We start from the raw sequence: 25,946 nt of genomic DNA, 5'->3' as shown, positions 1-25,946 counted from the left end.
GCATGTTTTACATTTAAAATTTCAACAGAGTTCATTTTATAGCATGTTACCATCTTCACAAAATCGTGCCATAATTAAAAATAAGTTGCAAGAATTATTACACTATTATTAATAGTGTAGGATATTTAGGTCTACTTAGAATCCACTTCGACAAATTATACACGGAAAATATCTCTCCATTCGATAAGAAAAATGTCAAGCGATTGTCTCACAGTTTCAATCGACCGGTTTGTGTTAGTTGTGTGTTGTGGAATGATTGTCTATGCAAATGAAAGTGATCATTTTGCTATTCAGAAATCTTTTGGCATGTTAGGTAAATATAACCAAATTAATGTGCGCACAAACTCCAAACCCAATTATGTGGCTTGGCGGGCAAGTATAGATAACGCTCATTAACGATCGTCCTATGATGGTTATTAATTACCATATATTGTTCATTATAATTATATTTCCCATAATTCAATTATGGTAGCCTGACTGTGACTTCGTTATAGTTACGTTCGACGCGGTGTGTTCATTGTCAGGAGTCATTCTATTATGCAAAGAGAAGTAAATAATCAGGGAACAGTGAAATAAGTGCATTTATAAATGGGGAATGATCGGGTTTATTTCATAACCATTGCGCACCACATGAGCCGACCTTGCAGTTCATAGCGATTCAATGAATGAAAGCAAAAATTGTTCATGCATATCACGGAACTTTTTGAGTTTAACCTATAGCTGTAACTGGTTTAAGCGCTTTAGAAAACGCAAATTGCGTTTAAATAATTTAATCAACTGTCAACAAAAAATATCTTTAAACGCCCCCTGTAGATACGCTACTGCTAGTAAATTCAATGGATTTAAACTCAGAGGAGAAATTAAATGCCCGGAAGGGGAAGAGCGACTTTAAAATTAATTTTACGGTCCGAAATCTCAACGATAAAAACTAAAAATAATAATAATAAAAAAAAAGTTTTCCAAGAGATAATCGTTATACTGTTGCTTTGGACTATTGTACAGTTGAAGCGTTTCACCTGTGGAACATCGATTTATTGTTTGTATTAACAAATATGTTATAGCGCTTTATAACGAAGTCTCAAAGCGCTCGAAGTGTGGACTTGCTCGCACAGTAACTTCTTTCTTCCCTAAGGGTCTCTTCATATCTGAGCTATACTCGGTAAACCGGTATCAGCAATCTCTCGTCTGCCCACAACAGGGGCTGGTTACCCCTACTCGGCTCGAAATATGTACTGGGTTCTTTATAGTGCATAAGAGGCATTGTGTACACTGGCCTCGGTATAGTCCTTATCAGAGAAACATTTTGCTTATTTTACAGGTACATTAATTGACTTTAATACATGCTTTTTTTTGTATGAGTAGGTGGTCTTTTTCCGGAAGGGTACATGCACAACCAAACGATGATATCATACAAGAGGGCGCTTATCCAGCACAATGTACGAAGTAACTCCACCCTTCACAAATACCAAATCGCAGCCTTATCTGACAGGGGTGACTTATCGGATAGTTTCGTGGTGTCTGGGCTAAGTAAGTATTAGTTTATGATGAATACGCATATAAGCATGGTGCATAGTAATTTACATCATTATAACCCCTCCACAACATCAGTGGCATCACCATCTGAGTCGGACGGCCTCGGAGTCAACGGCCAACCATTAATTAGTTTAAGGAATAGGAGTAGTTTAGTCTCATTGTTGTTATTGTTATTATGATTATTATTTTTATTTTATTTTATTGTTATTATTTTATTGTCATTTGCATTTTCTCAGTTGGCCTATATTATTTCTCTGTAAAGCGCATAGGGGCAATGTGCAGTTATGCGCTATATAAATATAACATTATTATTATTTATATTTATATTATTATTCTTATTATTATTATTATTATTATCATAATCATCATCATCAACAGCAACTTCAACATCAACATCATCATCATAATCATCATCTACTGTACTACTTCTACTACTACAACGTTAAGCGTCAGCCATTACTTTAAATATTTCGTATTCACTCCGTAGAAATCGATAAGATGCTTCTAAATAAATCAAATACAATGGAAATTTTAATGACTCATTAAATTCATTTTAATGTTATCTTAATACATTTTCATTTGAAAGTAATTATTTTGTTTATTTAATATATGTTTCTAAACGTAGAATTAGACTAGTACTAATTTATGTATTCTCTTGTTTTCATTACTAATTCATTCATTATTTCGAAATATTTTATCTTCTTATACACTATCAAACTTGTGTGATGTGCCCATATATCATATTACACCCAAATATGGGCATATCTCATTTATTTGTCACATATTGTGATAGAGTGTGGGCAGAGCCTAAAGCTATGTTGATCAAAAGCCGCTTATTGTCAACACCTCTCAACGGTATCAACAACTTGTCTTGGGACATATCATTGTAAAATAAGAGTAGCGGGAAATCGGAGATAACATTTAAATCGATATATTCATGAAGAGTTTTATTCCTTGTGGCATTTAATTTCAGGTCAACGATATACAATGAGCGAAATACACACATCTTCAGATTTAAAGGTGACTTAGTCGAATCTATATTCGTTACAGTGGAAACGCTTTAAATTACGTTATTGTGTTCTAACTGTTTAAGATACACACATGTAAAATTTTGAATAATTTATATCTCGTTTTACAGATATATATATATTCCAATTATTTTATTTCAGTATGCAAATGCTTCAATACATGTAAATACATAAAAAATACAGGACCGTTATGTTTTGCGGCAGTAGTACACTCCAACACTGTGCAGACGATGGCCTCCTACAGTACTGCGTTTGCAGTTCCATTTATCACGCCCAGTTTCGCCAAGACCGAAGCGTTGAACAAGGACAATCTGGATTTCATGGTGTCGGTGAGGCCACCACTCATAGACGCCCTCATCGACCTGATGAAGTTTAAAAAATGGAATGCATTTGCTTACTTTTATGGTCATGACGAAGGTAAATGTTTGATTTTAATCAGTGGCAATCCCCCCTCCCGCTCCTTCGAACCTATTAAACAATTTCTTTGGAGAACAAATTACCCTCAAGTAATTGAAAATCACTTATTTTGCCTGCTAAAATCCCTTCGCTTAAAAATCGAGTTTTCCCTTATGCATAACCCTTGTAGATGGGTCCAAACACCAAGAGAATAAAGGCGGGCATCGAGTTTATTTTCTGCAGGTAAATTGAACCCATTGCAAGATCTAAGCCAACAATCAGATCGCGCAGACATAGTCCGTCATGGGTCACAAGCCACTCCACTTTTTATAGATTGTAATGTTTGAGTATGCAATACTTTGTATTTCTCCCAAGCTCTTCACAGAGTTAATTTTTAGACGTGCATTGTTGTGCTGAAGTATGATGCATTTTTTATTAGCCCGCTTTCGTTAATACAATGTTAAGGGCCGTTTATTACAAAATCAACTCTCCAGAGGCCGTTTATAATAATGGTGATATTTATGAGGATTTGAATGTTAAGTGCTCGTTATTCTCGCAAGTCCGTGTTTATTTTTAACACATGTACATTACAGTAACAATACGACCAGTGAAGTTGGTGAATCATTACTACACTGTTATTGTGCTGTTTGTAATTATTATAAACAACGCAAGCCTCGAATAGAAGCATTGGGCTTCGTATTTTAGGACTTTTATGTGGGCTTCTTTTGGAGAAGGGTAATCTTTTCAATATTACTTTTGCAAAGTAAAGATTGGACTTTCCAAATTGATTGCTGTAAAGGTTGGAGATTACTAATAATAGAAAACTATAAGACTACTAAAAAATGTTTCAACCATGAAATCCTGTTTAAAAAAAAATCAAGAAAATAATATATATTTTTTTTAATTACAGTAGAGTAATTTATCTACAAAATCATTATATAGCATTAAATCACCTAAATTAATGAACTATTTCTGTTTCTTTGAAATGCATGAGTCTATATAGGCATTTAGGCCAACTGTACTATCTCGATAAAAGGCCCATACTATCTTGAAAAAGTAGACTATGGGGCTCCTTTTTGAGATTACGTTTGCAAACTAAAGAGGGGATGAGTTTTCATTTCGGAGATGGCCTTCTTCTCGAGATTAAGCCCATGTGGCTTCTATTCGAGGTTTACGGTAGGCTAATGATTATACTAATATATAATAATAATTTGGTGTCTGATGGAACCTCTAGGGTGTGGCTTGCTCTATGGCTTTCTAATAGCCACCCCTCCCCCGATAGATATTTGGTGTCTGGATTTGTATATATAACTGATTGAATCTTTCTGATGTGGCTTGCCGACTGCCTCTCATTAATTTGGGGAAAGTCTGTGAGCCTCTTCCCTCCGATTGGCTTATATAATATCGGTATTTGGATTTAGTTTCATTTTATATAGACTCTCGTTTCGCATTCGTGCCATGCTTGCTTTCTGGCTTCCAAATACCCCCCCCCCCGATTTTTGCCCATGGTTGATATTTTTGTCATGATGGTCGTTAACAGGAGAGTAAATACTCATTAAGGCACATCCTAGATTCTTAATGAATCCGGTCACATGAGCTGAATTTTCTAAATTTACGCAATAAGGAAGGAAGGAGCCGACACACAATTGATTAAAACTCATGGGGCCGAATCCATGTGACACCGTTATTATATTATTTAGACACCTTGTCAACCAAGTTTATAAATTATTATGTAGACCTCTATTATATATTTTCAATAATAGTGAACAACTATTATGTGTTTTTTTATTAGCTTTATTTAGGCTCCAGGCATTGATAGAAAGGCTTTCACTGAAAGATTTCAACGTGGCATTTCGTAGGATCGGCGATAGAAATGAAATCGAGGCTGCACTAAGGGAGTTGATGAGGCTAAAAATCTACAATATTGTTATCGACGCAGATGTGCCGATAACACAGTCAACAATGGAGATCGTAAGTAAGCAACCCTACGTGTTCCAAAAATAAAAAGAAAATAAATTATGTGGCACATCAACGACGTATCTTTGATTTGAAGTAACATACCGCAAGTTACATACGGTATTCAACACCTCATACATACACAATATATACTCGATATATACAAGATACAAGATATATATATATATATATATATATATATATATATATAAATTTTAAAAGGCAAATGAGAAAAACCCATAAAAAAACAAACGGCCACATAATGCAAAACTATTTAAAATTAAATGGGCTAGGCCTACGCAGGCTAAGAAAACTCAGCCACCAAAGGACTCAAATTAAAGCCCATGTCCCATTATTCAATGAATGAAATAAAATCCCATTAAAACACATTGAATACATGCAGAGTATGCTATATCATTATCTAGTTGTATCAGTGATTATTTGACAAAAGGTAGAGCAGTATGTTAGTCTATAGATTAGAATGATATAATAAAGTTTTGTTTATTGTTGCAATGTAATCTATTTGTAGCATTGGTATAGAGGGTGTTCACTTCATACTTAGTGTTTTTTTTTTTTTTTTTATTAAATGGGACAATTGGTAGTATTTAGTTGTTTATCCTGATTTATGGAATGTATTTATTTAAGTTAAGCTTTAAAACTCGGGAAATCCTTGCTCTGTTCTGATTGAATGATTTATTAAAGATCTGTCAAAGTGGCCTTCACCTCCTGTCTCTTATACACATCTTTTTATTATGTAAGCACCATACCAAGCGATAAAACCAATTATCGTATCATCAATAATCAACACCATTTAATATCATTTATAATCACTTTAAAATTTAGGTGATAGCATACGATTTATGTCGGGTATTAAGATTGACAGTTTAGTTAATTGGCTGTAAGGTGTATCTAGTTCATTCGTATACTATCCATTATTTCAATCAAATGGAATTGTAAAAGTGTAGCAAGAAATATCAAAGATGGCGACAGATTCGTCATGGGATACCGTACTATGTCTGGAGTGAATTATGGGATATGATAGCATGTATGCAAGACGTGTGTATATACTGCACGTTACTACACACTAGTTTTACAACACATTAAAATAATCAAATGCATTTCAATTATGGATGTACTGACACAAATTTGAGAGTGGTATTATTATTAGATGCTATGGACACGTACAGCACGCGAATATATCGTCGCTCACATCACGAACTAACACAATTAAATTCAATTGTGTTAGTTCGTGAAATTAAAAAAAAGCGCGTCAAAATACGCACTGCTGTCGTTAAGGTCTTTTTGTGTGGTAAAGAATACAAAATTGCTTGACAACCAGTACGCGCTCGTTTTGACGCGCTACTGTGATTTCACGAACTAACACAATCTAACAGATTGATATGTTGAATATGGACATTCGCATGCCTTACAAATACATAATTTTCATATGAATTTCAACGTCTTACTGAGATTTTTTTAGGTCTTTATCATCACCAACAACAAATGCCAGATAATGAATAACGTCACTCTTCATTTATAATCAAATAATGGCGCTATTGACAATTGCAACGTTTAGCATTAAGCGGAATACTTAATGCATACATGTAACCATTACGAAAACATGACACACTAAACTGCATCATATTGAATATGGAAGATTTCAACTCACTAAAATTCCTGAATTCGATTTACTAAATTTGATTCTGGTGAGGGTGAGTATGAGGTGATGATGATGATGATGATGATAATGATGATGATGATGATGATGATTATGATGATGATGATGATGATGATGATGATGTTGATGATGATGATACCGATGATAATGTGGAGGATGATAGAGATGTTAATGATTATGAAGGTGATAATGACTGTGCTGTTTATGATGATAATGCTGATGTCGTTCATACTGCTGCTGATGATGAATGACGAATATTATAGCACAGCATTCTTCCACGCATCGATGAGTCAAAAATGAATTATTACATAGTCGATGAATGTGTTGTTTGCCATCTCTACATTGAGCTAAATAAATATTATAATTTATGAATAATAAATGTATTAATCATGATTAAGTGAATAGTATTGAAATGGAAAAGAAGGCAATGAAGGTAATCTATTTTTGTTATTCTTACAGGTCGATGTGGTCGGTGTAAATACAGCGTTGTATACATTTGTCCTTCTTCAGCTGGTAAGTTTCTACCTACAGCACGATGGTGGTAAACTGGGCAGTACACCAGGAGACAATCCCTTGCTCATTTCCCAAGAGCAAGGGTCATAGTGCACACAGGGCCAAATGCTTAAACATTAAGCCGGGCACTCACTTCGCCCGGCTAAATCGGTCGTCGGTCGATGCGATTCTATAGAGAACGCAACGCCACGACGCGCGCGCAACGGATCGTTTTTAACGATCAGCATCAGCAGATGGTATCGCGTCGTCTAGCGTTCACATGCAGTGTAGTTGGATTCGTCGGCCAACTGTCGTTACGACGCAGTGAGTGGCCGGCTTTACTTACTTTATCAGCCATTGTCAATCCACTGCAGGATGAAGGCCTCAGTATCACTTTTCCAAAGTTTCCGGTATTGTGCAATGATTGACAAATTACAGGTTTTCCAATATTGGTCTATCTCGTCTCTCCATATTTTCCCTGGTGTTCCCCTTATTCTTTTTCATAGGTAAGGTGTCCACTCGGTGATTAAAACACTCCATCTGTTAACGTTACGTCGTGAGATGTGTCCTGCCCAGTTCCATTTCCTTTTTTTAATCGTTGTGACCAAACCGTTGACTATTGTCTGTTCTCTAATCCAGTTGAGTGTTTGTCTGTTTCTAAGTGTGATGTTCAATCTACTTCTTTCCATCTTGTATTGTGTCACTGCGAGTTTGAGTTGAAGGTTCTCTGTGATGGCCAAAATTTCACTTCCATATATGATGGCTGGGATAATGCATTGGTTGAATACTTTTCTTTTTAGACATAATGGTATTTTGCCTTTCATTATATTCTTATGTCAGGCAAAGGCTCCCCACCCTGCTCATACTCTTCATTATATATCCTTTTCTTGGTCTTTGTCTCTCAGGGAGAACCTTTGTCCCAGGTAGATGGGAGTGCCCGGCATTACTCTTTCAAAAACATTATACATTATTGAAACTAGGTATGTTCTTCAACATTACTAATTTTAATTATAGTTTCCGCTTTTGTCACACCATCATTCATTCAAGACTGTAACGGTAGTTTAAATATTCACATTAATAATCTCCTTGATTCCAGGACTCGCAGACTATCGATAAAGAAAGCATGAAGTATCGAGGGGCGACCACCTTGGCGTTTAGACTCTCCTTCCAGACCACAGACATCATCTACAAAGGACTTGAGGAGAAATGGGAGAAGCACAGGAAGCTTCATCCTGATGCTTTTAAAAATCAGGGAACTTTGCTGGTAAATATTGAGTCAGGGGAGGCGCCAGCTGGGAGGTGGGGAGGTAGGGCCTTCGTCGGTGTGAGCTCCCCCCCCCCACAACCTGTCGGGGAGAACAAATTAATATTAGTAGACTACAAAATCGATTAAAAGAGTAAAACAGAATAAAATAAATAAATAAAAAATAAGCATTTGAAACCCCTAAATTGTCAAATTTTTCAGGGGCTTCGTCCCCGGCCCTGGAATATTACATCAAGTAATACTGACATTTTTTGTTACTAAGCGAATAGTAACTAATAATGAAAAACGAATTATCTTGTTTAAGATACTTGTAATGAAAAAGTACCGTTTTTTTTATTTCAAATTTTGAAGGCAACAGCAATTCTCACTTATGATATGGTTGACACGATTGTAGAAGCTTTGCGATTGGCTGAGGAGAAAAACGTAAGCCTAATTGCGCCACCACAGAACTGTCAAGAAAAAGTAGCTTGGTCGAGAGGACCATTGATGCTGGAGTACATGAAGAAGGTATGATAGAATCAATCATAAATCGATGATAACGATTATGATGATGATATGATGATGAGGTTGATAATAAAGATGATGATAAGAATGATTATGAGAATTATGATATTGATGGTGATAATGAGTCTGATGATAATGATAATGGGTATGATGATGATGATGGTAATGATTATGATGGTATGGATGATGGTGATTATGATAATAATGATGAAGATTATGCTTATGGTGATTATTATAATATATTAGTTAAGCACACTTACAGTAACTTAATGAACCGCCCTACGCTTTATTAGAACAGTACGAATAGAGTCGAAACTCTAAAATGCGTTTTAAGACGCATCACGCGATCGATACGAACCCCTTTCTTCTTCTTTTGAATGGCGCCCACTAGTTCGTGGTAGTACTTTTTGAGATAGGTTTGCGTTTCAACGAAACCCCAAGAGTCGGACCTCTTGCAGTTTTATACTTTTTGACTGAGCATTATTTTCGAGTTCAATTTCTATTAAATTTAATCTCAAACAAGTAGAGCGGTACTGATATAATAATAAAAAAAAAATCCCGTATAAACAATACGATATTGTAGTCACAATATAAAACTCACAAAATCTTGTCGCTCTTGTCGTGAGAGAGAAGTATGTTGTTTCCAGGATTTGAACACAGGAAACTGACTTCAAAATAAGCACTAGCTTAAATACTGTATATACCACTTCAGCAACATCCACAGTTTAAACGTCAATGTCTTTATATAGACTTGATTCTCGTTAATAGATGCCTGTCAGATCATTTTCCTTATGCATAACAAGTTCACGTGATTTGTTTGATATAATTCTTTGTAGGTTGACATACAAGGGCTTTCAGGAAGAATTGCTTTCAATGCCATCGGAGATCGAACCAACTATACCCTTGATGTGCTTAGGCTTCGGGGTACAGGACTTGTTAAGGTTAGAATCAAACACAGTGCTTTCATTTACTCGCTGAAACCACTATTTTCTCTATGCGGAAACATAGGCCTACAAACAATGAATCATATTAATTTGTAAGTAACGCCATAATGTATATATAGACTATTAAATTAGCACTATTTTAATGTTACATATCAGACGATATTAACAATTTACCAATATGTTGAAATAAACTTTGAAATGAATAATCATCTAAAATGGTAAATCAAAACTGTTTGTAAACGTAGTTGAACGTTACTAAACAGTTAAACGTTTCCTAACCTGCTATCTACTTTTAACTCATGACTACGCACCAGGGATGACTAGGTTATGTTAACAAACCGTTATAGACATAATTATCCTAGCAAAAACTATACACACCGGTGTTTAAAAGCATATTTGGTACTTTTCATTTGTTTTTACACTGACGTATGCATAATGTAGTAGACCTATACAATATTAATTTCCGGTCTTGAGTTCTTATACTCAAATTAAATTTCGAACAAAATAACGATGAGTAGCATATTTCAGCTATGTTATTATGTACTTATTCGTAGATTGGTGTTTGGAATTCTAGTTTGACGGAAGCTGAAAGACAGAAAGTTTTTAGCACACCCGATAATAACGAAACACTTCAAAATCGTACCTTTACAGTTACGTCAATTTTGGTAGGTACAGTAGCATTTTGATCAAGACCATGGCAATTTAATGCAGTCATTCACAGTACAATAACTCCAAAGAGTCAGCTGCCCATGTTATAACAGTAAAAATAAATATAATAACAATAACAAATGATATATGTACATAAAATGTTGTAAATACATTGTATAAACAATTTCTATATTGGAATTATGAGCACTTAGTATGATTTAATTACGATGCCTTCGTCCGAGGCTTAGTCCATTGACTTGTCGCCAATAAAGGGAATTTTGAGAAAAGTGACTTTATCTCACATGCCGAGAACATTAACATGTTAGCGAATACTGTAATACATGAGTATATTAATTTTGAATGGTTGTATATAATTTTTGTAAAACGCCCTCTATAAGAAACTATGAATATTGGCAAGAACTCGGGGCAGATAAATGACAACTCATTGTCACATAAGTGTACCGGTATGAGCATGATATCCATGAATTATATTTGTCAAAAGAGGTCGCCCTTCTTCTTCAGGCTCATGTCAATATCAATATTTTCAAAAATGATCCTTTAAGACTCACTTTTCTGCTCTATATGCACTAATCCTTAGTTTATTAATGTTTTCCAGTTGTAGTCTTTGTTGTTGTTTGATTGAGGTATCAGTAGCAGTGCCATTATGGGTGGTCGTGTGCGGTGGAGAAGAGGTGGGGGGGGGGGTGTTGTGGTGGAATTTTTCCGTTGGACACACATGAACCTCCTGTCGTCTGATGGCATTTGAGGTTGTCATTAATTTGCTGACTGTTTTATATTGTGGACTAAGGCCCAACTATTACTCTCTTAAACCATAAAATCTCCCCATTTAATCCTACTCAGGGATTTTAATCTTAAACCATGATCGCAGTCTCTAAGAGCCCTTAGTTGGGATCTTCCTTTTGGATTTATTAGACCTCTTGTTGGCAAATTCTTGGAGCCATCACTGATCCTTGTGCTGCCCGGAGGTTTCTGAGAAATGTCGTGGCTTATCAATGACTAGCGTTACTTGACTTCATAGAGAATTGGCGTGTGCTTCTACAACCAAAATGAAAAATGTAAGAGAGAATAAACTGAAATTTCCTTCGAATGTTACTTTGAATTTCTTTGTTGTTTTAGGAAAAACCATTTCTAATAAAAAAGGTAGGGACAACTCCAGCGGACGGTAACGAGCAATACGAGGGATACTGTAAAGATCTACTGGATGAGCTCTCAAAACATCTCAAATTTAAATATAAATTACAGCTTGTAAAGGACGGCGAGTACGGGACGTACGATGAGACACTGGGCAGATGGAATGGGATGATTGGTGAAATTAAAGACGGGGTACGCATGCATGTTTTTTATCTTTCTCCTAGAAGAACTCTCGCTAAGTAACCTGTCTAATAGTTTAATAAATGTTAATATATTAAATGGTTTTATATTAATAGGCCTAGGCATGTGTATTTATTTGAGTCCCATCCTTTAAAAAGGCCAGCCACATCCTTCTATGTTACTTAGGCTACACTAAGCCATAAATTATGGAATTTATGTGCAATTTTAATATTGTAATTTTTTATTTTCTGTATTTTTGATATTGAAATTCAACTCAATTCATTGTAAATGTAATTATTTATAATATTAATAATAATTATAATTTGAATTAATATATACCGGTAATATTTAAATATTGTAATGAGTAGTAGCGTAAACATTAATTTCGCTAATTTCAATTATAATTAAATCTGTATCTTCAAATATTTTATCTTTCTGCATTTAGTAATTTGATGTTTGTTTGGTGTAATATTAGATGATCGATTTGGTGTTAAAATATTTTCTAATTGCTTATGCCAGATTCAAGTAACATTTCCGTTTATGTACTTTTACATGTGAAAAGACCAATAAAGAGTATCTTATCTTAAATTGGCTGGTAATTAAATATAAAGATTCTTATTGTAAAACTTTTGTAAAGTAGTGAACAAATGGTTTGTCTGTGTCTGATTAGTAAATGCTTTTAAAAGATTAATATAAGCTTTAAGGCCAAGTCATCCATCTCTTAAAACACATTACAATTAATATCAAATTCATAAGTTTATATAATATACACGAGTTAACTTAACTGCCGGGATGCCTAGATTTGAAAATACTCACGACTTGATATTCAAAACATCTTGAATACTGGAAATAGGGAAAAATCGGTCAAATAAACACAAATAAATAGGTTAAAGCAACACGACATGTGGGCTGTAATTTACTGTAAAAATTGTCAATTAATATCCTACTTAATTTTGTTTTTCTTACATCAATCTTTCGATAATTTCATGTTTTAACCTTGCAGCTATGACACTATAGTTAGTTCGCCAAGAGCCGATTAGGTTTATTGAAATAGATGTATCTGCCCTAGAAAACGTACATTTACATAAGAATTGGCATTTTGATATCATATATTTTATTTGTTTGTTCTCTTTAGCTCGCTAACCAGCTTTCACTAATATCAACCAATAACCGAGTTTCTTTTGTTTACGATTCTACCGACCAAAAATGACAGTTCTATCCATAGGCAATGTTATTGTATTAACCATTATATCTTCATTAATGTTGTACTGTACAATTAACATTTTCACGTCATTTAAATGAACTGCTAATTAGTACCATATGAAATGACCTGTATAGGCATAGAGTAGCACAACTGAGAAGTTTTTAAATAAAATTTGTAGTTTGAATGCACAAGCTAATAATTCAAACTCATGGGATTTCTTTGAAATAGTTACACATGTAGTTGCCCATCATATTTTTCCATTTTTTTTTTAGGCGAGGGCTTAGACGTGAGTAATATTTTCATTCTCCCGATGACAGTGTTTAAAGCTCGCTCAAAATTCAACACGAAAACAAAAAAACAATTTTCGTTATTTCGATAAAATCTCATATTTAGAAATAGGAATTGGCCTATACAAATACATGCTGTCGATTTGATTATTATTATTATTATTATTGTATACTTATATAGCGCATATCAAACTTCTCTATACGCTGAACATTATTACCCCGGATCACTGGATCAAGCACATATGGAACACACACTCAGGCCCCATAGGGGAATTCCATAATGTTGCAGCTGTATTCAGCGCAGGCTGTGTTTGAACCTACCAGGTACCCACTTTTACTCCTGGGTGGAGAGAGACAACCGTAGATAAAGTGCCTTGCCCAAGGGCACAAGCGACTTGCACAGCGAGAGTTTTGAACCCCCGACCTCGAGGTTGGTCAATGTGATATTGCGGATAGGCCTATAACTCGTATCTATGGTCTTTTTAACAGTGTACTCCAAAATCTTAGACTATTTTAAGAGATTATATTTATATTTATTTATTCATTAAATCAATCTGGGCCCTAAAACGTTGGCAAATATGCTATCGGTAAATTTCCTGTCGCTTTATAATTAGGCGATACTGGGGATTCATATTGACCGGCTGAGACCAGCTAAATTCGGCTTTGAATTTTATTGGATTGTGTTAAATTGCGTATGAAATGCACACAGTGTTTTTATGGAATCTCTCACATTTTCTTTTTATACAGACCGCAGACATGGCTGTAGCCTCATTAACTATCAACGCACAGAGAGAGCGGGACGTCCTATTCACGAAGCCGTTTATGACGCTTGGAATAAGTATCATGGTTAAAAAACCTCTAGACCCAAGTCCCGATCCATTTTCCTTCCTCCGCCCTCTATCGACAGAAATATGGTTGTGTATTATATTCGCCTATACAGGAGTCAGCGTGGTACTGTTCCTGGTAAGCCGGTTCAGCCCAACAGAGTGGTATACTGTCCGAGAGGATGGGGATGTTTCCCCAACACCAGTGGAAGACAGTTCAACAGAAGAAGATGAACCAAAAACCAATGACTTTGGAATATTTAACAGTCTATGGTTTTCGATGGGTGCATTTATGCAACAAGGTTGCGAAATATCTCCACGGTAAATTGAACTCCCATCAACCTACAAACATCTAAAGTACAATGACAGTAGGCTTCTATATGTTTCTTGGCTCAATGTTTTTTGGACAAATATAACTCATTCACAATTATAATTGATTGATTCTTAAATTCAAAAGTGCATTAATGATTCATAATGCTAGAAAAAAATATCCACTTTCTATGATCGATGTTTGATGAGAATGACATCTTTATAAATGGTCGGACCCCTTTATAAGTTAAGTTCTTTTTCTGCTGCACCTTAATATAGATTTAGAAGAACCTACTTTTTTGCGGGAAATCCTAAAAACAAGGCTAAGAGCCACTCTAAGTAGTTGGCTAGAAATGAAGTGCTCTGGGGAGTAATGGAAACGAATTCACATTTTAATACCAACTTTTTTCCTCTTTAGTTTTTAATGTTATTATAAAAACAGGCATTTAACTATATCACTAAAGTTGAAGTCAATGCTGTTTATTATTGTTTTCTGCAGATCCTTATCAGGTAGGATCGTTGGAGGCGTGTGGTGGTTTTTTACACTCATCATCATCTCTTCTTACACCGCTAATCTGGCCGCGTTTCTAACTGTTGAGCGGATGGATTCACCGATCGAATCCGCTGAAGATTTAGCAAAACAAACAGATATAACATACGGGACACTGGCTTCCGGAGCTTCTTTTGAGTTTTTCAAGGTATTGCAAAATAGTCCTATGTTTTATTCAGAAATATTTTTCTATGTTCTATCAAAAAAATAATTTGCATAAAGTTAATCGTTGTTAAATCTTACCAAAGACTTTCCGTTCAACTTTAGGTGACATAGTAAAATATGCGTATGGTACAAACATGTGTATGGTGCCCATATTAAAAAAAAAATGTGATTGGCTAATAGGTATTTAATTAAATTGAAATTGAATATTTACAGAACTCAAAGATTCATGTTTACGAACGAATGTGGAATTTTATGCAATCAACCGACCCGCCCCCATTTGTCAAGACCAACCAACAAGGCGTCAACCGCGTACGCCAATCAGATGGAAAGTACGCCTTCCTTTTAGAATCAACTGTCAACGAATATCACAACCAGCAGTTACCATGTGACACGCTGAAAGTCGGTAGCAATCTGGATTCGAAAGGCTACGGTATCGCTGTTTCCCCAAATTTACCAAAGCTAAGGTTTGTCGAACATTTAACGTGTAATGTATAAAATGCTGTAGTAATGTCTGTGCTGACGAGGCACAAACCAGAGTTTCCATGTTGTCTTAAATGAATATGTACTTCGCTTGTCGTTAATATGGGATAGTGGCGTATCTAGAAGTCTTGAAATGGGGGTACTAATGGGGTGGGGGCTCGATTATCAGCACTAATTCGCAAAATAAGATGATTTTAGGTGATTTTTAACTACTTGACAGTGATTTTTTGGGGGTGACTGGAGAGGGTAACGAAATTCGGACCGCTTTTCCGAAGCGCTAAACGCCAGCGTCCCTATTCGTACATACTGATTCGATTTTCTGATCGGTTCAGTAAGCCTTCCTATCTGAAACTTTATTTGGAATCAGTGTGAATGCACCTTAAAACATACTCATTTGGTTCTGTTCATACCTCAATGCTACACACCTTAAAGCACACGACATATTGTATGTCGTCTCCCGTCTCGGCCAAAATTGCGTATGTAATTTATCTGAAGCAGTTTCTATATCTCGCCTGGAATGTAAAGTAGGAATATGTTAGAGAATTGCACATAGGCCTATCAATCATATAGTTACATAGCTACACTGTGCATCACCCGATAATAGGGAAATATAGGACGGAGTAAGACGCAGCATTTTTGAATTTGGGAAAATGTTCTTTAAAAAACATAAATTTCTTCACATATTAACTAGTAAGCCAATCTCTGTAGAGGAATTAATTGCAAACCGATTTCAGTGGATTAGTATCAGTTTTCTATTTTTTTTATCTAGTAGGCCTATATTTATTCTGAGAGAAAAACAAAGAGAAAATAAAAATGCAAAGAACAACCATAATGAAATTTCCACTAGAAAATATTTACAAAAGCAAACTTAATCCTTATTTAAGTGTCTCTCTTTTATTATTATCAATATTTATTGTTGTCATTAACGTTATTTATATATTATTGCTGTTATTGTTATTTTGATAATTTTATTATATTATAACTATTAGTATCGCATTATTATCTTGAGTGTAATTATAATCTTGTTAATAGTGATATGGTTTTTTTTAAAAACCCATATGAAAAAAAAGTTTTAGCTTTATATCAAAGATCTTATAAACACAAGATAGCGTTCTCCGCGATTTACGTGTAACAAATAGAAGCGTCGGTCAAGGTTCAAAAGTTTCCAATTTAGCAAGAGGGCGCCATTCATGCGCTATTATACCAAAGAGAAAAAGTAATCAGTTTTGGAAGAGGGCGTCCTATCTGTTGCCATGGATCTGAGATGGTTCCTGTTCTGCTGTTCAGAGGATAGCGGTCAAGGGTCAATAGTTTCCAATTTAGCAAGAGGTCGCCATTCATGCTTTATTACAGAATTTGCACGCGTAAATCCCGGAGAACGCTATCTTGTGTTTATAAGATCTTTGCTTTATATGCACAAATGGTTGTATTATTATCTTGAGTGTAGTTATAATCTTGTTAATAGTGATATTAGTTTTTTTAAAAACCCATATCAAAAAGAGAAATTTTTAGGTTTACATGCACAAATGGTTGGATTTATTAAAATGTAGGATTTTTAAACATTAGTATCGTATTTATCGTATGATCTTGTTAATAATGATATATATATTTTTTTATTATATGAAAGAGAAAATGACTAGATAGGTTTATCAGCATACCTGTTTGGTAATCTCAAAGATAAAAACAAATTCTTGTATCATCTCCAAATGATATTTAATGACTTATTAAAATGTAGGCTTTTTAAACATTTGCTGACACAGAAACTTTTCCAGTGCACATGAAACAAGGTAGTTATTAGGATGTCATATTATATGTTGCCACGTCTCATTCGATACCCTGATTGTTTACTCGTCATGCATCGTTGAAACTAATGAACTTACAGATAGAAAGTTAACGATCTCCAAAAAAAAAAAAAACAAACAAAAAAAAACAAAAAAACAAAAAAACGAGACTCTAGCACAGATTTACACGTCCCTAAGCACAACGTAAATTCGGCCCAAATCAGGTCCTAATTTTCAGTTAACAACGAAGATATCTTACCGTCATATTTTAAACCAGAAACCTTTAATTTAAAGACATTGATCTATGACTTTCCGTTCCATGCGGTATTAGTGCTATGTCCTATTGTGACGTCAGCCAGGTTGAAAAAATAGAGAAAGGGATTTAATCATTACTGGCGCTTGAACTGACCTACAGTATTTGAGTTCGGTGTTACTATAGGCCTGTAAATATAGAATACTAGTTTACGATATGAAGAAATGTGGTGCTGGACAACAAAGACATTTGCAAGAAAAAAATTAAAAAAATTACACCAATAAATTACAATTTATAAGCAAATTTTGATAATTATTTTAATTTAGAGAACAACTGACACTTGCTCTTCTGGAACTAAGAGACTGGAATAATACCTTACAACATCTACAGAAAAAATGGTGGTACTTCAAAGGAAACTGTGATCCAACTGACTCCAATTCCCAGGTAGTACTTTAATGTTTCAGCCTGTATGAACATGGTGATGTAATATCACACCCACATAAGGGCGTCATGATATGATATGATACATCACGCCTATATAAGACTTGTCGGATACATTTTGATGGTGTGAATATAGACGACCCTTTAATATTTGGGACTGTTGAAATTTATTCCTTTATAAAGTTTATTTTAGATAAAAATTCCAAAATCCCTTGATGATTAAAATTATTAAAATGAAAAAAAAGGGAAAAAAGAAAGAAAATGATAAGATTAGAAGTGTGTTGATGAAAATGAATCACCCGATAAACTCTGCTGACTGTACTAGATAACAATAATTTAAAACTATACTATTTTTGTTAAAATCCTTATTAAAAAAACCTAAAGCTAGCTTAACGTCAAACGAATATAAAAATCATTAATCTTAAATAAATAAATACAATTTATGATAAACTAACATTACTTCTTATTTCTAGGGTACAGCTAGCGCCCTCACACTGAGCAGCGTGGCTGGTGTGTTTTATATTCTCATCTGTGGACTTGCTCTGGCAATTATTGTCGCCATCTTGGAATTTTGCATGAGGAGTCGTAAACACATGCGTCAGACAAGAAAGGTAATAGCAATTTATATCGCTACGAAATGACATTTCTGCGATCCTACACGTAACGTATAATTAGTGCAAAATAGTTTATCATTGAAGAAATAATAACGTAGCAGAAAAGCATTAAGAAACCAAAGCAAAATGCCAAATATTACATGCTTTTCTTCTGAAATATGATCGTGTCGCTGATAATCACTCGTCTTGAAATAAAGCCTGACTGCGGCCCATTTTACACACAAAGACAAACACAATTTGAGCCACGAAATGAAAATGTAAATATCTTATCATAAGGCCATGTAAAAAAAGAGAGTTGGTGATCGTCCATTAAAAAAAAAAAAAAAAAAAAAAATAACAATTTTCGTCATTGTGCATGGGGCATGATGATCTAGCATCCTGCTATAATTATTGTTTCTCTCTCTTTCTCTCCCTTCATTAGTAGATCCCTTGGCTGTATTGTCTATCAAAATAGCTCTTGTTTTTTTCAACAAAGGTGGGAGTTACACTTGATAACTTTATTTATAACTTTAGACGCGTTGACGAAAATGCAACGCTATTCTGTGTAGTTCGTTAGCTGCGTTTGCATTGATGTGTCCAATTGCTCTTGAGTACATGAACCATGCTATTTGCGCAGTGTTTGCGTAGCTGGCGTATTGGCATCACCTCAGAAAGCGCGTTGCTTCTGCAAGTAAACATTTTTTTAAATGTAAGAACAGCTGTTTATGTCAATTTTATTGCGTTTGTGCGCTGTATAAATCGACAACCACCAGTGAACAACCATACTATAATCAGAATAAACTTATGGAGGCATGAACCGACATCTACTCAGAGATAGCGCGCGTGTATAGAGGGCGCATGGCGACCATGCGCTCAAAACACGCCAAGTCATTCAGAGTGTCACTCACATTGCGATTGTTTCAGTCCGGTCCAGGGATATCAGGTTCATTTACCGAAGCTCATTACACTTACAATTAAATAATTATTGTGCACAATACCTAATTTCAAGCCTCTATTAAGGAACTTTTTTTTTAATGAGAACGATTCGAAGCAAATCGGTCCTCATTAAACTGTAATTGAATTTATCAATAATGATTGTAATCCGTACGCAGTGATCTTAATTAACTCCTGTCCATTTCTTTTGCCGCCAATAAATGAATTTTTTGAATCATAGCGTAGGGCCTGCGTCTTTATAAGCTTTACCGAGTGAGTTATTATATAACAATACACAGTGACTACACACTACTAGCGCGTTTCAAACGCAAACACAAAACTTGACATAACCAAAAGCTACAGCTTCTGAATAACATTTGCGATGTTACGCGTCTATATTTGAAGTTGTTCACGCTAAAAATCGAATGTGGTGACAGAGTAGCGTTAAACTTTTTTTTTTTACAATCAGATAAAATTAAATTGTAAATTGTTATTAGTGTGTATAAGTTTGTGAAGACTATCTACCATCAGCAACTTAATTTATATAGACATATCTTTGTATTAAATTCATAATATTTAATATGAATATATTTATTAATTATATATATATATATATATATATATATATATATTGTAAAGCTTTTGTATATACAGCAAAAGAAAGCTATTAAAAATGTATCATAAATTTTATATAGAAAAATATAACAAGAATAATATACATATTTCAGTACGTCATATGCACAATACGAATGTATATCTGTGTATTGTGTTATGTTTAGAGCATGAAGATTTTGATAGATGAAGGCGATGACTTTACCGCAAAAGAAGAACAAAGAAAAACACTTATAATATATACTTACATATTTTATGTGGTTAGTCACGCTTTTGATTTGAAGTTTTTCACACTGAAACCTGATGGGTGTTTTGCGTTTATGGAATTTGCGTCAAAAATACATAAGATTTATTTATAAACGTGTGAAATCATCTTAAGCTCTCGTCGCGACGAAGTTTAACATGATTCAAATAGTCAACAAAACCTAGTGGTAATGAAAATCGGCATTCCAGGGCGATAACATTGTCCTAATGTACTGGACTCTAATAAATAGAAAATGAGTGTAGAACGTGAAATTATTTAAAATATTTTTTAACAAGATATGTTGCAATAAAATATATATTCAGTGTCGCCAACATGTCTAAATTCCTCCGAATTTGACTACTTTAAGCGAGTATCATGCATTCCATAGATAGTTCGCAATTTTTCAGCTACGTCAAGCCTTGGAAAAAATGATGTTTGCCATTAGTCATTTGAAATTATATTATGTCTATGTTTTGTATTTTCTGATATGAATTTTGGCACTGTTATCTTCTAATGTAAATTAATGTTATTGAAAAGATTCATAGGGATCTCTAAATTGTATTTGTTAGAATTTGTTTTTGATGATCAGAAAATGTTTGAATAAAAACGTTAACTTACTTTTCATTCTCGAGCTTTCGCTGATTTTCAAGTGAGCTTAATCATGAGTGAGTTCATGCACCTTTAATTAATGAATATTTTCAGAAATTTTATGGAACTAAAAATCAATTTTTGTACGTTGATGGTTATCAGGATGGTCATTGCACGCTCGAATATCCATCTTCTGAACAAAATGTTATCGATTACTGGTCAATGGACACCAGTATTAGGCCTACATTATTGTGGAACTTTTTTTCCGTTGCGTTGGGAATTTTCCTTATCACGCATGATTTTCAGCTTAAATACAAACATCTATTCAACTCCAACTATGGCCACAGAAGAGCAGTGTTTTCTACTTTCTGTAGTAACAACCTATTGGAAGAAAACATAATAAATACATATTCAAATAAAGTGCTGGAAACCCACGTTATTATTTCACTACTACTTTAAAAACAACGTTAAATTATTTTAAAAAAAAAATGTTTAGCGTTTACGGATTATCTTTTTAGATAATGATTTATAGAGTATTTGTGGTTCTAAGTAACACAAGCCATCCTGAATCTTTAAATCCCCGGTGGGGATCCCTCAGTACTTATTCTCGTAATCTAAGAGATAGTTAATGGCATGAACAAGTATTAAGCGATTCTTAGCAAGTGTAGCATGATAAAGTCTTTCGTTCCGATTGACTAATCGAGCAGAATGCTTACTATTTTATGCTGTTTCTTTATTATAAATTTATATTATTTTTAATATTATTTTGCTACACTATCACACTAAACATTAATCTAATCGACATGCAATGAAGTTGCATAAGCTAACATTTATTTTCCGTCTATTGTGTTAAAGCCATTGTTTTTGTTCAATGTTTTTCTTATTGTCCTGTTTCCCCGATTTTTTTTTTAATTTTTGTTTTGTTTCTGTTTTTGTTTTTTGTTTTTGTTATTTTTTGCACAGTGTGTTACCGGTACCCCTCCACTTTAGTCCCTGCTCAGATCTTCATCAAATAAGTGGTTCTTAGCAAATGTAGCTGATAAATTCTTTCGTTCTGATTGACTAAAATAAGGAGGCGCTAACTATTTTGTATTGGTTCTTTTTTTTAAATTTACATTATTATTATTAATATTATTTTGTTATCACGATTACACCTTAACATTATTTGAATTGGCATCTAATGATTATAAATACAGCTAAAATTTATTTATCCTTTCACTGTATAAAATCCAATGCTTTTGTTCCGATTTAATTTTTCTTGTTTCTTCTATACTGTTTTTGCACAGGTTTCTACCATCCGCTTTATTCAATTTTCGTGCTCAGATCTTCATCAAACGTAGTCCAAGCAACACCACTATAGTATACCATCATTTTTGCTAATGCCTGTGTGACTTGCTGTATAATTTTAAACATCTGTTCTCATTATTTCAATGAGAAACGCCCTACGTTCTATGTTTCAAACAAACTTATAGTTACGATTCTTTTGATTTGTAGCCAAGCAAATCTACGTCATATCCAACGATCAGTAAAGCTAGCATGGCATTGCGGGACGACGATCCAGCAAACCACCCGATGCTGCAAACCAGAGAACAGGTACGTATTTATTATACAGCAAAAACATACACCAAGCTAACGATGTAACGTTATAATATCGTTGTTGTTTAGTGTTGAAACGTGTTCTTTAGAACCATATTAAGTAGGCCTAATTATTTAAAAATACGTAATATTCGACTAAAGCCTTTTCCTTAAAATCGGTACACTGTCGCTACAGTGTTTTCAGTGCAACCGCGTAGCGGTTCTCGGCAAAATCGGGAAGACTCCCCGATTCGATAGACCAATCAGCATCACCGGATAGCTGCCGGTGATAGCGTCTTGCGATTGTATGGAAACCAAGCTTAAATAACGTTGCTGCAATGTTATAAGCAGGGGTGGCGCCAGCGTAGGGGGGGGGGAGACCTTGGGGGCCAGAGTCCCACCGTCGGGGAGAAAAAGAAATTATATGTATTTTACATAGTAGACTCTAAAATCGATTAAATAAGCTTTTGAAACCCCTAAATCGTTAAAATTTTCGGAGGCTTCGCCCCTGGACCACTTTCAAAACCTTTTAATCGAAGCTCGACCACGCCCACATTGCTTTCGTCGGGGAAATCTGACCCCTCGGGGCATCGGTAGTCGGTCATCGAAATTCAAAAAGCAGAATGTTTATTGGATATCGATCAAGGTTATCGGAATTCAAAAAGAAACAGTCCAATATCGATCAAGTTAATAGAATGCTGCACATTTTAGTTTTAGGTATTGTTAGTGTTAATGATAATAATGAATAAATATAATAATAAATAGAGGAAAAATGTATATTAAATAGATTTTATACGTGATATTGGTTTAGTGAAGTTGGTGACAATAGTATTATTTGGCATTAACGATGACGATGGTACAGGGGTAGCATAATATGCAGTGGTGTATCTAGGAGTCTTGAAATTGCGGGGTTGTGGCTGATGGAGGCGCGAATGTAAAATGCGGGCCTCGATGATTTAGTGAGGGGGAGCACAACTCGCAATATAATGTAATACGTGGTCAGTTTTAACTACTTGAGCGTGAGTTTTTTTGCTTCGAACATTTTCAAGGGTTGGGGGGGGGGATGCTTAAGCGACTGGTGGTGCAAGATTTTTTGGGGTCCACACCCCCTAAATACGCCAATGCATATTATGACATGCTGATAATAAAATCGATGGAGTATGGAATTATGAATGATAACTATGGTAGTAGTGGTGATGCTGATAAAGAAGACGTTAACATGACGATATTCGTAATGCCGATATTACCATGGTGATTTTATGCCAATGGTACCATGGTGACTGGGTTGGTTACGATGGTAGCTGGGTTACGATGGTAGATTGGTTACTGACGATGACAAAATGACAAGTGGTGGTGAATAAAATATAGTAATATGCAAATTCGTAACACTGAGATAGTAATATTTTTGTCGTTTATGGCAACGAAGTCATCGTGGTGAAGAAGTTGTTGTTGATGATGATGATAAGAATCAGGATGATGATGAAGATGATTGGGAGAATGATGATGAAGAGATCGGAAATTTTACTGAGCACCAAACAAAATTTTGATAGTTTGGAAAATAAGGATATAAATGTGATTGTCACTTATTGAATCGGTTTTTCCTTGTATTTTATGTAAAATAAGGCTTTTTCCAATATATCAAAGGATTCAACATAGATGGTGTTAATTGTCGCAGCAATATCAGATGCATTGAATGCGTTAATCATTTTCCGCTGGTAGCAATATCAAATGTTAATTTAGATGCGTTAATCCATTATGCTTGTCGTTAGCAGACAACTAAAGTATTAATATATTAATATATACATTATCAATTTGGTATTACAGATGTTGAAGTTACATGGAATGGAGACACGTTGTAGTAACAGAAGACTCGGTCAAACTGAAGTGTAAACTACTGTCCATCACGGAAGCAGTAATTAGGCTTGCTTCCGATCGTTGCTCGTAGTACACTGTAATAATAAGCGTATTCATGTAATAATAGTGTTGAGAATTAAGTGCAACATGCTTACATTTTTACTTATTAAAACACGTGATACATCTCAGCGTTGTGGATTGAAGTCAGATATTAAATACGTTTTGCCCCTTAGCTTGCGAGTTTACAGTAATATATTGCGATAGTAAATCAGACTGAGACAATAGGAGTATAGCTATATTAAGAGAAAAATAAACCAAGAAAAAAAAAGTGCGTGTATTACTAAATTGCGTCGGTAAATTAGTAATAAAGAAACACAACAAGCAGGGCTAAGGAGGATGTAGGTGAGTTTTTGCCTAAAATAAGGTAAAAAAACAAAACTGGATAGACGAAACAAGATTAACGAAAAAGTATGAAAAACCTGTCGAGCACACAAGTGCAGCGGCTGGCGATGAGATAAAAGGATGATAGGTAAGAAACGCCAACCGTGCAAAAAAACGATTGTTGGATATTTGTGGTCGATACTCATCTGTACCAGTCTCAGAAGGCTCAAGGTTTTAGCATAAAATTAGGATTAGTAATACTAATACTAGCTAAAAATATCGTAATAAAATATAATGCTTGTACACGTAACCAAAATTCGAAACACTGTATGTTATCTCATGAGTTTGGTGTAACATGCATTACAGTAATGTAGTTGGTTGAGCAGATCACAGCAGCCAAACATAGTCTTTAGGCCTAAATAAAGACATCGAATTATGGAATTTGGGGGGAAAATTCGTCAACAATAGCAGCCTCTCTAATCTCCGAAATTCTTTCATTTTTGCATTACCGTAAGTTTGTTAATTCTGTAGCTGCCGCAAAGAATACCAAATAACTCTAGGGATACTCGGTAACTGTCTTAATTTATTATTATTACCGGTGTAATAATAATGCGCCCCACGAGTCCCCAGCCCTCTAGCGACACAAATGTATCGTTCTTCGTCTTCATTACGATGTGTTCGTGGTGGACAATTACACGGTTTGCCCTGCTTGCAGAGGGTGTTCCGCCAATTCTCCTTGTGAGATATGCGTTCATTGGCCGCCATCGCGATTTATAACTATCAAAGCTTGGCATGTTGATCATTGCAGACCGGGGCCATCGGTTCCCGCAGTGGGTGCACTGTCTCTTATACACATCTAGATGTGTATAAGAGACAGCCATCTGCTGCGCTCTACGGGTTGTTTTAGCCCCCGAAGTCATGCAGGCGATTTCGGCGGCGGTGCAAGCTGCTTTGCAAGCTTCTGCGCCGTTATTGGCCGCGGCCGATTGCCCCTCTCCTCTTCCAGCTGAACATCTTCCTGATTTGCCTGTGTTTGTTGATGAGGATTTGGCCTCATTATCGAGGGAGGAGAAGGGAGACCGCGGGGAAGGTTCACA

The 25,946-nt window shown here is 35.1% G+C and overlaps 1 protein-coding gene across 1 annotated transcript in view; it reads left to right on the top strand.

Moving 5' to 3' along the window:
• The window catches only part of LOC117113662 (glutamate receptor 2-like), a 26,824-nt gene extending 2,038 nt beyond the window's left edge, over positions 1 to 24,786 (top strand). The window contains exons 2-17 of the mRNA XM_033257070.1: positions 1,363 to 1,527; positions 2,703 to 2,978; positions 4,750 to 4,928; positions 7,051 to 7,104; positions 8,180 to 8,347; positions 8,699 to 8,854; positions 9,688 to 9,792; positions 10,350 to 10,460; positions 11,581 to 11,787; positions 14,014 to 14,411; positions 14,899 to 15,097; positions 15,328 to 15,578; positions 17,955 to 18,072; positions 18,543 to 18,680; positions 22,534 to 22,632; positions 24,439 to 24,786. Coding sequence (XP_033112961.1) covers positions 1,363 to 1,527; positions 2,703 to 2,978; positions 4,750 to 4,928; positions 7,051 to 7,104; positions 8,180 to 8,347; positions 8,699 to 8,854; positions 9,688 to 9,792; positions 10,350 to 10,460; positions 11,581 to 11,787; positions 14,014 to 14,411; positions 14,899 to 15,097; positions 15,328 to 15,578; positions 17,955 to 18,072; positions 18,543 to 18,680; positions 22,534 to 22,632; positions 24,439 to 24,504 — 2,690 coding nt within the window. The 3' untranslated portion in view covers positions 24,505 to 24,786. The remainder of the gene's footprint in view (positions 1 to 1,362; positions 1,528 to 2,702; positions 2,979 to 4,749; positions 4,929 to 7,050; positions 7,105 to 8,179; positions 8,348 to 8,698; positions 8,855 to 9,687; positions 9,793 to 10,349; positions 10,461 to 11,580; positions 11,788 to 14,013; positions 14,412 to 14,898; positions 15,098 to 15,327; positions 15,579 to 17,954; positions 18,073 to 18,542; positions 18,681 to 22,533; positions 22,633 to 24,438) is intronic.
• The last annotated feature ends 1,160 nt before the right edge of the window (positions 24,787 to 25,946 follow it).

Source organism: Anneissia japonica, unplaced genomic scaffold, assembly GCF_011630105.1.
Source record: "Anneissia japonica isolate Jap-2015-1 unplaced genomic scaffold, ASM1163010v1 scaffold1665_len535045_cov187, whole genome shotgun sequence".
Classification (NCBI taxonomy): Eukaryota; Metazoa; Echinodermata; class Crinoidea; order Comatulida; family Comatulidae; genus Anneissia; species Anneissia japonica.
Note: the sequence above shows the minus strand (reverse complement) of the source record. Positions and strands in the feature narration are given on the sequence as shown.